Source organism: Ambystoma mexicanum, chromosome 5q (assembly GCF_040938575.1).
Source record: "Ambystoma mexicanum isolate Mex_15411 chromosome 5q, UKY_AmexF1_1, whole genome shotgun sequence".
Lineage (NCBI taxonomy): Eukaryota > Metazoa > Chordata > Amphibia > Caudata > Ambystomatidae > Ambystoma > Ambystoma mexicanum.
The window spans coordinates 107,696,709-107,711,932 of NC_090933.1; the positions used below are offsets into that span (position 1 = coordinate 107,696,709).

Consider the following 15,224-nt stretch of genomic DNA (forward strand, 5'->3'; position numbering starts at 1 on the left):
TTGGCCTCAGGATGCTTCAGTTTTGCCACACGGAGTGCATGCCGCAAAATGGCCATTTTCGGCTAGCGATGACTGGCAGGGTTTGGGTGAAGCTTCTAGTTGATACGTTTACACTGCAAAACTCTGAAATTCTTCTCAGATTTGACACCACAGATTTCAGGATCAACTCGTACAAAAGAACCTGGCTATGCTGACCTCTTTCTTGGTCGAATTAGCTAGCAACTGCCATTCTTGCTGGCACCTACCCAAGCACAGTCTAACATACAGTCAGCTGAAATGTTAGTGAACCCAACCAACAACCAGAAAGGCTGGGGAAAAACAAAATATAAATACAGTAAAAACACTGCCTGTCCAATATCGAATTTTAGCTCCTCCTTCCACTCACTCATGCATGCATGCATTGCTAGCAGCCGCACGTTAAGGTACACGATCGAAACATGTAACTGGGCATCATGCTCAACAACTCACTACTACTGCATAGATTTCACAGTAACCCTCATAAATCCCCCCGAGAAATGTGAACCGCATGCTCTCAGAATAGACACTGCTTGCTCCTTTAAGTATGCATAAGACTAAGCTTCAAAAGTACAGCACCCCCAGCGGAGCACAATCTAGACCCTCACACTCAGTACCAAATGGTACAACACTGGGTACACAGTCCAAGCAAAGGCTCTTCCTTTCACGCAGCTGGGCAATCCCCTGCACATGCCCAAAGCCCTGCAAGTCCGGAACAGTGGCATATGTGCACTACACACGTTTCAATAGACTATATCAAAAGCAAAAATACAAGAAAATGACATTTTCAAAATTTTATTACATTTGCAATTGACGCCCCCCAAAAATAGAAAACTGTAAAAGTGCATATTAAAATAATTATTCAAGTTCTCATTGTGCAACCAAATGTAACAAAAAAAAACACAATTCCCAAATATTAAATAAATAGGCACTAATGAAGTGTGCATCAAATATAGTTCTATTCGAGTGTATGCTACCAGAAAGTCCATTAAAAAGATATGGATTACAATGCGAGATACCAACCCCCCATATATACACATTAAACAATCGTTTGCCTAGAAATGTTATAAATGCGTAAACCGTGTCTCACCTAATCAAAGGTACGACAATTCTGAATATTAAAAACAGCGCAAAACAATCAAATATACATAACATTATGAACTTTGTAAATAAGCAATGTGAAAAACACATTTAGGTGAAAAACTAATTCTCTCGGAAAGCTTAGAAAATGTCAACTCCATCCCACCATCTTCCTTTCATTCCCCAAGTATTAGGCTCCTATAATTTACTATAAAAAGAGGGAAGGCATCTGCTAAACCGCTGATGTTCAGATACAAAAGATAAACAGTAAATAAAACAGATGCTCGCATTGGGGTACATCTGAGTCCCTTCCAACCGTCATGTTTAAAGTGAGAAACATAACTTGTTCCGAAAACAATTTTCAATAAAAAAACATTGCTGTGTCGTAGAAAATTGATGTACAAATTAACAATGAATAAAAGAAAATCCGCTAGAAAGATCTTTCATCCTCACACATTTAAAAACAGGACCTTAAATTAGTTATTTAGTACAACTCTTCGAATTTGAATTTTAACCGAACATGGCTGGCATGGGGAACCCATTTTGTTCCGTCACATTGTCCAAAGGCACCCGTGTCATATTGTATATCTCGTGCAGCAACTATTTTATCCAACGCGTGTGGAAGAGAACTTTGAGGCAGGTTAGAATTGCTTTTTGAAGTCATTTAACAACTGTAGGTGTATGTCCTTTTCCTGTGACAGAAAAACAAAGCAATTCACTGTGAACAGATTCTTCAGATACAAAAATACATCTGGTGTGGTCGGGATTAGATTGGGATGTAAAAATATAGAATTTGTCATGTGGGAGAATAACCTCTGGATCAGTTCCTCTCACTGAAGAACCATTTTTGGTAGTCTGAGTTGGAGCATGGTCGTAGCAGAGGGGCTGGGTTACCGTCGTGACTTTTCGTCTCAGCTTGAATACATTTCTGAGTTTGTACATGGAAAAGAGTACCGTCCTGAAAAAGAAGACCACACAATATTAGAGGATTTGTACAACTCCTACCTCTTATATATAGATGCGCATGTTATGTTATTAGTCATTTATACTGCACACATCGCCACCATATGGGTCTACAGAGCCTCCTCAGTGTACAGGCAAATTGTGAAACAAGGGCTATGATGTGTGAAGTAACCACTGAGACAAAGGTAAGTGGCAACTATTTTACTAAGCCAAGAGGTTTTACAGCCCAGCAGCAGAATTGACACAGATCTGCTGCCTCCAACTCCCTCTCAACCGACCTCCCTCACATTCCTTCGTCTCCCTCAACAACCACGCCAGCATTCCAAATTCTAACCAGATTTTGACGACAACAAACAATACGTAAAATCATGGCACATGCAACCAATAGAAACTTAATTTGAACAACATCATCTAAATATCCTGATTACCAGGACAATTCATATACCTACCTAGTAGTTTAATAAATCTCATCGGACGCATACTTCCCCTCGTTTCTAATGCAACAGGCACTCCTCCATTCTCTCTGCTCTCCTCTCTCACGTGACCATCTTCCCAGTTATCTCTCCCTAAATATTCTCTCTCTCCATACTTACTCTCCCCAACTGAAATGCCTTCTCACGCCATTTCTCCCAACTAGTTTCCTTGCACATTCCTCCTCTACACCGAAATACTCAGTGTACATTCCATATTGTTCCATCATCCACTCTCGCTGCTTTAGCAAATAGTTCCATGACTCAAGTTCAGAAAATGTTGACATTCCTTTGTCTACCATCCTATCCTTCACTCTCACACCTCCAACTTTGATGATCGCTCACTCGTTCAACTTCGTCCTTCCTCCTTTCGCAACATGCTGCTGTCTTTTCCTTATTCTCAATCTCCCTCCCTCCAGGGTGTATGCATCTCCTTTACTCATGGAGTGCACCCAATATGGACTCACAGAATTTAATCTCCGGCCTGGCATTAACTCAAATGCAGAAAGGCCTGTCAGCCTATTTGGGGGATGACCTGACACTCCAAATCGTTTCCTCCAATGCCTTCTCAACATCCATACCGTTCTTTCCAGCCATTTTGTATTGAGTCCACCACCACCAGGTTAGACCTCTCTACCTTCCCATTAAATTCCTGCCTATAATTCAATGTGAATCTCCACTTCAAACCTTTCTACTTGGTATATCCTGCCAATTCTTTACTGCTAAATTGTGGCCCATTATCACTTAGCATTACTTTGAGGTATACTTTCTTTCTGAATATCTGCTCTAAAAATGCAATCACATCATCCACCTGTGTATGCATCACTATTTTCACTTCAGGCCAACTCGAGAAATAGTTCACCATAATTAAAATAAACTTTATCCTCATCCCAAACGCATGGTAAGGACCTTAAATGTCAATGCCTAACCGTTCCCATATTCCTTCGAGTGAATCCACATGAATATCCACCTATTTGAAAATGTTCAAGGCCTTAGCGGAATTGTCGCATGGCCAACAACTTCTGACTAGTATCTCTGCAAATATGTCCACCCCTGGCCACCAATACTTGTCTCCAATCTTCCTCTTGGTACCAGTATTACCAGCATGTCCCCCATGAACCAAATCCGCCAGCTACTTCCTCAACGACATCCGTGGCACCAACATATGCCTCCTCAAAAAACCTCTGCCTTCCATTTGATAACTCATCCTTCACTTTTCAAAACAGCCAAGACTCTCCTCAGTATGTTTCTTTTCCAGCCATCATTTTACCCAATTCCCAACTTCTCTAAGTAATGCATCCCTTTCCCTCTCTCCATCCATCCATCCATTCTTCCTGTGTCACCGCCTCACCTCTTCCCATAGGCACACTAGCTACCACTTCATCTGCCTCTTCTGCCACACAATTCCCACACATCATAGGCATATGTGACAAAAAATGTGCTACCTTGTTCTTCGCCCCAGCACATTTTCTATCACATAATCAAATTCTTGAGCCTTCAGACTCAAAACGAGCCAATCGTGGGTTAACGCTTCCCAGTACAAACTGTACTTCCACCAACGGTTTGTGATCCGTCATCACAATAAAAGGATTTCCCACATTTATAATGGCAGAAATAATTTAGACCCCACATACACGCTAACAATTGCTGCTCGATAACCAAGTACCTGAATTCAGTTTCTGTCACAGAACCCGAAGCAAGATTTTTCGCTTTTCTATTTCTCTAATCCTTTGCAAAATCTCTACTCCCAATCCTTTCATGCTAGCATCTACAATTATCACGTTGGTTCCCCAACCACAAATTCACCCAACTCAATCGTTGAACAAATTCTCTCCTTTAATAAATTCCATGGCCATGTCTCGCATCCTTTCTCAACTATTCCCTCAAGTGCATCGTTATTTCTGCAAAATTCTAAAACTTTTTTATAATTATCTGCTAATCAGAGGAATTACATCAACTCATCCTTATTGCATGAACACAGCACATCTTTAAATCGCTGCCATTGCCTCCACCATTGGCATGTAGCCTTGACTGTTTATAAAGTGCCCTAGATATTCCACTTCTTTCACCCCACACCTGCATTTCGAAGGTTCTATAGTCAATCCACTCCCTTTAAGTTTCCTTAACACTTCATGTAGTCTTATCATAATCTTCCGTTCGCTTGCCACATATTAGAATGGCATCCTAATATGCAACAGTTCCTTCGATCCCTTTCAGTAAATGTGTCATTGTCCTCTACACCAGCGCTGCAGCAGACGCCAATCTAAAAAGCATTCTCTAAAACGTGAACCTTCCAAGGGTGTGATGAATGATGTAAGTTTCTTACAATCCTCCATTAACTTGATCTGATAAGCCACTGAAAGATCGAGTGTCGTAAACACACTCATCCCCCTTCTACAGGTCAACATCTCTGCTATCCGACATAGCAGGTACTTGTCAGTTAGGATATTGTTATTTAACCCCATGAAAAATACACACCCATGTGTATCCTACCAGACTTCTTAAGGGTCACCACTATTGGACTCACCCACTCGGATGTTTCTATTGGTTCCATTACACATTTGTGATTCAGCCTACTAACTTCTTCCTAAACTTCCTTCCTCAAAGGCAGCGCTATGTTGCGGCCCTTGTGCGTCAACTGGTTGTGCTCCTTCTTTCAGGACTATTCAATGGGCATACTCCTTCAGACAGCCTATCAATGTTGTGAACTTTTATGGATAAATCTCTTCAAAATTATTTTATTTCGTTTCTATGCTCAAAACAGGTAATTTAAAGTGGGAACCAGCTTCATCTCCAAAGCGGCCTAATCTCGCCACCCTAAGACAGTCACACCTTTCTTTGCAATGTAAACCTTCACTACCGCCAACCTACCTCTAAACTTTGTCCACGCTTGAAAAAAGGCACCCTATGCTAAATCTACAGCTAGGAACTCTTTGTTGAGTTACCATAATTTCCACCGACGCTGCCGCGGGGCAATTTGCCCTATTGGCAATGTTTACATCGTCATAGGAATAGCACTGAGAAATCGGTTTATGAGGAACACTCGAAGGTTTTGGCCAAAAAACGGATACAAAAAGGGACTACCCTAAAATGTTGGTGCATAAAAGCATTTAAAGAGCAGGTGCATAAGAGCATTTAAAGAGCACTGAACAACAACTGTGAGTCCGTTTTGGAACAAACTCAATGCTGGAGGGGATGCTGACAAGTTGGTCTGTGTAAATACATACACCAATTTGTCTTGGAAAACAAAAGGCATAATTCTGAAACATTGGGGCATTATCGAAAAAAGGCCCTTCTGATTTGGTCCGCCCATTGTTTGCTTTTAAACGCAACAAAGATTTGAAGGATACAATTGGTCCATACCGACCTAGGGCCCGAGACGCAATCGTCCCGCACTCATCGATTTATGGGGCTTGACAATCAAGGTTGGGCATGCACTGTGTGATAACTGTTCAATGTGTGCACAGACTATATGCAGCACTGACATCAATCTAGGGCTTCAGACCCTTGGAAGCAACAATATTTCACAAACTGCAACACCAGTAGAATAATTTATGCTAATAGGTTCCTGTGCAATTTGTTGTATATTGGTATGTCGATGATGAAGGTGAATGTGTGAGCGCAAGAGTTGTATTAAGAACAAAAATGTAACGGGCCCTCTGGTGAATCATTTCGCAACTGCACTTCATAAAGAACCAGACTTCCAATGGACTGTGTTGGTATCCAATCTCAAAGGAAGCGATGCCGAGAAGAAGCTACTGTGCCTGGAACATACTCATCGTTAAGACACGCTCACACAACATTGGTCTTAATGAAGATTATGGTGTTGATGTAAATTCTAGTGGTGCTATTCGTTCTGGTTTTGGTTGCCTGATGGTGCCGGTGTATTATAATGGCGCTGAAAGAACATACTGCAGCCTACGACATCTTGTAATGAAAATATCGGTTCTAGTCATGCAGTAGATTATTAATCAATGATGTATGTGTTTCTAGTGCTGATTTGTGGTCATCTTATATATGGCCCTCACTCTCCAATGGGGGATTTGTAGTGCATTGACTATTTAGGCTTTCTTCATAATGTCGTGATATTATGTTACTTGTTCAATGTATAATTTGCCATGGTGTCCACATAACAATTCTGTGTTTGTGTTGTCCCTTATTACATGGATACCTTTCTCAAGCATGCAGAATGCCCAGTAGTTCTGGATTCTTTGCCTATTTAAATATGGCGCCTGTTTTCCACATACAGAGTTTGATTTACACAATATACCCAATATGACAGCCAGGCTACTGAGCTGAGTAGGATGATTGAACAGAGCAGGTTTTGCATTCCTCCGGTGTGTTTATATGACTCACCATGGTCTTGAGATGTCGTTTTGCATCTCATGCACACAGCGAGCGTTGACTACTATAACCGTGGGGTCTCCTATTTGACATAAAGTAAGGCTTTATATGGGAAACGCATGACCAGTAATAAACGTGAGTGCCATCTGCACTCACCATTTGTGGCGTGTTTAAACTTGGCACCTTCTTTTGGTTTTTGCTTTGGTTTCCCTTGTGAACTGTTCACTCTGGGTACTTCCAATTGCCATGAACTTCTCCACAACTTGTGGTTGCTATGTTTTTCCTGAGGGACGTTTTGATTCTCACTTCATATCTTGAGTGCCACGTGATATTGGTTTAGTTTAGCATTTTCTAACCCTTTATTTTGGTTCTCCTTCCCCTCTGTCTTTCTGTTCGTGTGTTTTTAGTCAGGTGCTTTCCACCTAATAAGGGATTATGGTGGATTCAAGTGGCCCAGCGCCCAGCTACAAATCTTTATCTGCTGAATGCAGATCCCAAGTGGACATATTAGGTAAGACATTTATATGATATGGCATTTATAACGTGCCTGTACACAAGTGTTTCCAGGCGATAAAGAGGTTGTCTCTAGTTACTAGAAGAAACATTATCAAATAATGTGTTGGCACGAATTCCTCATTTTAAAATAAAATCTTTTGGGTTTGTTGCAGGTATCCTTCACCACAAACATTTTTTCTCTGGCCCCTGAAGAAAATCCTATACATTGACGTTAGGGATTGAAACATGTAGGGCATGTTACAGGGTCTTCCATCTGTGTACTTTGGTGGAGATGATTTCCTCCTTGACTTCTACAATATAGATTTAGTGGTCATATGATTCATGGTTGCTCTTTTGTGGAGTTTTATGTCAACACATGAACTGTTGTTTGTATGTATATCTTCATAGCACTGTTGTACTTTATACCATGGTACTCTTCATGTTGTATGTACTGTTAGACCAATGCGGTCTATCTAGTCGTATGCACTTTGTTTTTAATAATGTGAAAATATATAATATGTATTTGTACTTTGAAAAATGAGGTGCTAATTGAGTATTGTCCTGAGTAATATAGGGTATTACGTTTTTCCAATTGCTCTCTATATTGGGCAATCGGCCTTACTGACTAGAGTCCTGTAGATGTATTGTTAACGGTTGCAAATAGCCCATCATTGTGATCCTTGGTACCCTCAAATCCTCCTGCATTCTTTATGTTCATGTCTATGTATAGGAAATGTGTAACGCGCCTTAGGCCAAAGGCAAACTAGCGCACAAATAACAGTAAAACAAAACAGGACCATAAAAACAGATAAAAACAATAAACAAAAAACAAAAAAGGCATAAAACAACTAGCAACAGTAATAAAATCACTAAGAATAAACGATTAAAGCACAATAAGATTGGCAGGGTAAAACTAACCAGGACAAGCTAGACACTTCAAGTAAAAGATAAGGTCTAAAGAGCCTTCTTGAAGGAAAAAAATTAAGGGTCCAATCATCCTCGGGTTCGCGCTTAGACGCCTATGGTTATTAAGCGTGTTATAAATAACCTATCATATCATATATCATATCAATAACAATTTTATTGTATTTTCTGCCGTTATTCCTTCATGTTCCATTGCTCCCAGATAATTGCCCCAATATTCCTTCCAATCTCCCCAAGGAATTGCTGGTTCTCCTGGGTTGAGGAGAAAACATGCTAGGGGGTGTATTGTAATGTCCTGCATCTTCTCTTATTTATTCTCGTGCCCCCCACTGTTGTCACTCTTCCATATCTTTCCTTCAGTAGATCACTGTATTAAAGCTTTGTGCTTTATTCCTGTATGTCGTTATTTCTAAGCAGCATGCATTTGTGTGAGCGTTTGTCCTGTTGCTTAGCAACATCAACAAATTCTCCCTTCGATTCAGTGCGCCTGTCTTCCCGACGCTGTTAGATGCTTTTCTCTAGCTCCCAGTGTGTGGCCATCAACGGCTGTATACGCTTGCGCCCTTAGCTTGTGGCACCTGGCCAGTGCTCTCAGGTTCCCTACTCCATCCCATATGGGCACATACTCGCACTGTGTCTACCTTGCCTGCTGCTCCTCACCTCCTAGCCCGGTCCAGAGGTGCAGCAGTCTTCACTCGGCATACAGTCCTCCCAATGTATGGCTGCAGGGCTGTTTTCCTCATCGCCAATGTGAAGTAACCACTGAGGCAAATGTGGTAACTGCTTTATTTTTTTTTGTTTCATTTTTTTTATGTTGTGGTAACTGCTTTATTAAGCCAAAAGCTTTACCAGCCAGGCAGCACAATTGACACACAGCTGCTGCCTCCAGCTCTCTCGGTCAACAAACCTCCCTTCACATTCCCCAGTCTCCCCCAGCAATCCCTCCAGCATTCCAAAGTACAGATTCTAACCAAACAAGATACAACACACACCACATAATCAAGACACAAAATTAAAGGCCACTGTTGTAAGGTAGGTTCCACATCTTAAATTCCAAAGGGATATCAACATTGTAAGGTGTCACGCTACTTCAAACTTAAGCTCCGCTGGTAAGTAAAAGTTTGGATATTAAACATCAGGAAACGATCACTAACAATTATTTTGCTCAAAAGGCAAATGTGCATCTACCAAAAATTCAGTTACACAGCCTTCACATATACTGTGCTCGGTCATAATTATACCACTTATTTATTTTTAAAGGGTCGTTTTTTCAAGCTCATCTTGGTTGCATTACAGTACAGGTTTAGCTTCTGCATGAACAATAATGTTAAGCTAATTCCAAGGTGATTTTCCACTTTCAAAAACTTAAAACAATGGTAAATAGATCAGCTTTGCTTACACATGCTTTTCTTTGCAGGGCAATAAAGAAGCCCGATGCAGCAGCTCATCTCGAAAAAAAATCTTCCTTGCATGAAATTCAATCAAATGCAATCTCTCTGTCCCGTTCCATTTGTGGTAGGCCAGAAAAAGGAGGAGGACAAAGAGGTGGCATTCTACCCGAAATTATATTCAAATCATAAATAAAAAGGTCTATCTAGCCCTACCAAACAGGGGTTTTCCCTACCTAAACAGAATCTAACTAGGGTGCTCGTCGTCAGTGAGGTTGTCCAAACAGAATAGTACATTCTACTCTGACCCTACCACTAATTATCAACTAACAAAACAAAAAGGGGTTCCATGATAAGGGCCCCTTCACCTGTTACAGACCTTCTCAACCTTAATAGTTTATCTTGAGATAGTTCCTTGTAACATAGTTAATCGGTTCCTTTAATTTCTCAATGGGACTCTTCCACCTTCTCTCATGTATCCCCTTGTTCCTCAATTCGAGGGTCTTGAGCTCTACATTTCTTTGGGTTTCTTTTGCCTCAATATCATTCTTACCTGTTTCACAGTCTCATATTCCACAGAGACCAGTGTCCCCGATCCCTTGTATCACTTTGTTATCTTCCCAACCATTGAGACAATTGTTACCAGTCTTTTCTTTAGTGTCCTTTCTACTTTTATATTCACTGGGACGAGTGTGAGGAATCCCTCCGTCTTTGATATATACTCTGCTGTTTTCACACTGTTTTGGACAGGCAGGAGCCCCTTGATATTGGTTATGTGTTCTGTGGCTTGCACAGTTACTGGGACGAGTATGATGAGTTTCTCTGTATTCGTTATACTCTTCACTGCTTTTACTATTACTGAGACGAGTATGATCAGTCTCTCAGGATTCTTTATATTTGTTACTATTGTTACAGTTACTGGGACAAGTAGAATTAACTTCTTGGTATTCGTGATACTCTTGCTTGTACAGCGCCTGCCCGTGGCCCCTCGCGGTTCTCCCCCTATTCCTGTCACCTCTAGGTTGGCATCACCGGTTCTTATTGTGGGGTCAGGATCACGCCACCTCGATAAGGACTTCCTGCACCTTCCTTTTCTTCTCTGCTTCGGACTCCACAGAGTATTCTGCTGGATGGTCTTGGCGTTGTCGTCGGACCACGCAATCCGTCTCAAGGTCACGCCACCACCTGGCAATGCCCGCCCAAACCCCCCTCCACCCACCCGGCCCTCCCCTCCCTAGTCCCCCCACACACACACACACACACACACACACGTCATCTCCCTGCTGGCTCCTGCACAGCTTCGTTCTTCATGCTGTCTTGATTAAGGACCTACCAGAATGCTCAGGCTTCTCTCTTCCAAGTTCGAACTTCCTGGGTTGCATCTGCTCGGTGAACACAACTCTCTAAAGCAAGTACTTCTTTGGTTTGTATGCATTCTTAGCTCGGTCCTCCCCACCGGAGGATCGCGGTCCTTCTCTTTCTTACTCTTCACAGTATTCCCTAGTCTGCATAGAGGAGTGATCAGCATTACTCCTCCATCATCATCATCATCATCTCCGTAGTTGAATTGTATTGGCCTCTAATGTTGGAAGTGGTATTAAAGTAGCACACAGTAGTTTGCTGAAGTTGTGTCTTCTGAGGCAGTGATGGTCTGAGGGCTTCACGGGAAAGTGGGGCAGCGAGTTCCTTCACAGAATGGGATTTCTTGTCCTCAAGAGGGGAGTCTCTCCCTGTGAGATCCCGCTGACCACCACCGCTAGGAGGAATATTGTGTAGTGAGTTCACCTCCCTAGCCTCACAGGGAAGGGCTCCCCTCTGGAGAAAAGTGATGAGATCCTGTGAATCATCACACATAGTAATGGCAAAGACACCCAGTTCAACACACATTCATTGTCACATGTATCACTTCAAAATGCAACACAAATCTGAGTGAGAAAAATCAGGCGGCGCCATAGGTTTTAACAAACGATGTAACAAGTGTATTACATCATGTTATGCCTTTTATTCAAAGTGTGAGGATGGTTGGGGTTGTAATGTTCATCAACACTTTTCAAGGAAACTGTACGTTCTTTCCCGAGTTAGGCCCCAGATGACCTTTTACTTGCTTCACCTCCTCCTCGTCTCCGTCTCCTAGACCACGGTCTCTACCTGTTCATATTCTCCAGCCTCTGGGGCACTCCCTTTTCTATGTTCCAAGCTTCCACCCTTTTTCTCTCCCATCAAGGCCTTTGCCCTTTTCTGCTCTACCTTCCACTTGCTCAGAGCCTTTGTCTTCACCTTCTCTGCCTTTCCCTGGTCAAAGGCATCCACCTTTGCTTTCTCTGTCCTTTTTTTGGCCAGGTATCTATTCACCTGCCTTTTGGTTTCTGCTTCCACCACCTTACATTTCTGGTCTCTTGCTTTCAGTCTCCTTCAGTTTCCAGGTTATACAATTAGTTTCTCTCCTTCCAGGTCTTACAATCAGCCTCTCTTTCGAGAGGAGTTAACATTCAGCACTCCTCTCTCGGGTCTGACAATCTGCATAGCAATGTTCTCCTCCTCTCTCGGTCTTGCAATCTGTTCTTCCGCTTCAGGTTTTACAGCCAGCCCAGCAACCCTTCTCTCTGCTCCAGCAATCTTCTTCCTCTTAACACACAATCTCGCCACCTCTGTACCACAAAACTCCCTTCTATTCTTGTCATGGGGAGCTGGCCCTAATATAGTGCATGGACTGCCCATCTTTCCACGGATTGGAAGGGGGATTCAAATGCCTACTCTGGGCATGCTCCATGGGAGAGATGTTTTGTAGTCCCGAGTTCCTGGGGAAATCTTCCATTGTGGAAGCTGCCATCTTGGATTGCACTCCAGTCTGTGTTTGTTACTTGCTGGAAAGAAGCTGTTGGTTTGTTTCCCTGTTTCAGGCTTGAGAGATTCCCTTCTCTAAATTTTGCTTTGGTGACCTAATGTGGCAAACAGTTCAAGGTATATATTGAGCATTACCCCTGTGGACTAGTGGTTTTGAAAAAAATGTCTCCTTTGTTTGGTTCAGTGCTGGTATCCTTTGCCTTGCCTTTAACGGAGGGAGTGGCTGCAAGCGATTGCTTCCTTTGTGCTGGTAACAGTTCGGGAAACATGAGTTTTCTCCTCAGTGTTCCTGGTTGAGCTCTTCGTGTCCATTAACTGACCACGCGAGGACTAGGCTCCCTGCTCCCACTCTGGATATTGAATGGGTGAGGAGTGCATGTTCCCTAAGAATGTCCCCTTTGGGGGTTGAAAAACACTTTGGTGTGTTACCCCCCGATCTTCACTGTGATCTTCCAGAACCCAAATCTGTAAAGCCTTTTTGCTAGTCTGGGGTTTCCACTTTTGGAAAAGAGAACTACGGGAGATGTAGCACCTTCTTGTTGGTTTGTTAACATTGTTTGGGCCTCTTTCCTAGCCTCGGTGAACTCAGTGGGTCTTTTCTATGGTCTATCCCCTCCGAGGTCCATAATTCTACTTCCTAGATCCAATCTGGGTTTTGATTTCTTTAACAGGGGAATTATGGGACATTTCGTGTTTTGGCTTTTTTTTCCAAAGGGATTGGTCCATGCCCAGGGATATGCTTTACTGCACACAGCTGCTGTTGGGGACCGGGGATACTATACCTATGACGACGTGATCACTTCTAGAAAGCATCTCTGGTGCAAATCATGTTTTTCACTTATAATGATACTTACCAAAATTGGAAGGTTACCCAGTGTTCCTTTTCAGGGTTTGCAACATATAATCAGACTACACTTTGGAGGATTTTGGTTTCATTTGTGTTGGGTACCCTGCTTCTGCCCATTGGGGTATACTCTTTTGACAAGCTCTGACGAGAGCAAAACAAGGGGATGTAGCTACTTTCAATATACGACTAATTTTCACCAATTCATATTCTATAATACTCTACCTGGAACTGGAGGTGCTAATATAATTTTCTGTCTTTGGGTGGATGGTATTTCGCTTATCCAGCCCTTAAAGACTCTGCCAGACAGAGACATTCAAGTTGGCTAAATGGGGTATCCTTGATGTGACTGATGTGCTTCACTTGAAATGTTCCCCACCTAAAATGGAACCATAGCTGGGGTTCTATTTCTGGTTTTGCAAAATTGTTTCACTTGATGCTTCAGAGCATTTTGGTTTCACTTACACAGCACAGATGGACACTGGACTTACTCGGACTTGGGGTCTAAGAAAAAGGATCCAGCAACCTAATCAAGGATACAGGCAGGCACAGAGTACAACTTGAGGCACAACAACACTGCAAAAACGAAGAGGAGCTACCCTCCAGTATGGGATTACGAATCCCAAGATGGTGAGAGGCATTGGCATCATGGGGATTGGATGTCCAAATCATATGAGCCACTACTGACCTTCCACAAGCATGGTGTAACTGATTACAGCCTCACCAAGTGACAGTCCCTCACCGGTTTATCAGTATTATAGCTCTGTGCATGATCATGCAATGGCTGAATGTAATTTTTCTTCATAGAACTTTTGGGATAAATGCAAGTCTCACCAGGTTATCAGACCAATATTAATCTCTTGCACAAGGAAAGACATTTTAGCCCTATGGACATACTCTAGTGTGGATACAAATTCATGTACTTTCGGAGCTAGGCAAGAAAGTCTAGTCTAACCATGGAAAATGCCTGAAATAAAATAAGGACCTGGGGCAGTAGTGCCAACCAAACAGGAGGGTCGACACATGGCATGAATCACCAGTGAAAGGCAATGTTGCACCCCCTTGTTTGGCAATACTATTCCGATCTGACATTTGATTTTGTGTGCCCCCAAGCCCTGCTTTTCACTCCTCTCTGCCACTTCTCTTGCTCACTTTACATGGACCAATACACTCCCTCGCCCACCATCCTCCGTCTAATATACTTGCAGACCTACCTGCAGACCTCGTAACTTGGTGCCAAGACACACCTCGGGGTACAAGATGGTAGATGGTAAGTACACTTTGTATTCCTCCCGACAGCTATTGCATTCCATAAAAAGGTCCTGAAAAGTCAGGCTATGTGGCTGCTTTGGGCATAGTAGCAGTTCAGAGAGTTTGGAGAGGGCACAGACCCACAAATTAGGAACTAAGAGGTGGTGCATTGCAACAGGAAGAAAATTCAAGAGAGGTTGATTTGGGGAAACCCAATGCTTGACCAATCCATTATAATACCAAAAGTCTGGAGGTGGCGGCAAATGGTGTGAAGTGTCACCTATGGCACAATAATGCCTCCAAGTTGCAAAGATGGTTCAAAGCCACTAATCCACCCTCCACTACTCAAACACCCTTCTTAACACCCTTCTTTTACTCTGTAAAGATTGCTTTACAATGGCACCTTATACTACACACTTGCCACACAGCCTAGCCTTCTGACACTGCAAAACCACTTTCACTAATTAACCAATACTTCACCTGCTCCACAACTCTTCTCCACAATCTGCCACTCCTGCCTTGCCCCTGATGGTCTTTTGGTCATCCTTCATCTCTGACCTTACCAAAAAAAATAGGAAAAAATAAAAAATAAAACACAGTTCATGC

General features: G+C 42.5%; 1 protein-coding gene across 1 annotated transcript in view; it reads right to left on the reverse strand.

Annotated features, from left to right (window-relative positions):
- Window positions 1-794: 794 nt before the first annotated feature.
- Window positions 795-15,224, reverse strand: part of GALNT12 (polypeptide N-acetylgalactosaminyltransferase 12) — a 548,792-nt gene continuing 534,362 nt past the window's right edge. The window contains exon 10 of the mRNA XM_069620610.1: window positions 795-2,053. Within this exon, the coding sequence (XP_069476711.1) occupies window positions 1,916-2,053 (138 nt within the window). The 3' untranslated portion in view covers window positions 795-1,915. The remainder of the gene's footprint in view (window positions 2,054-15,224) is intronic.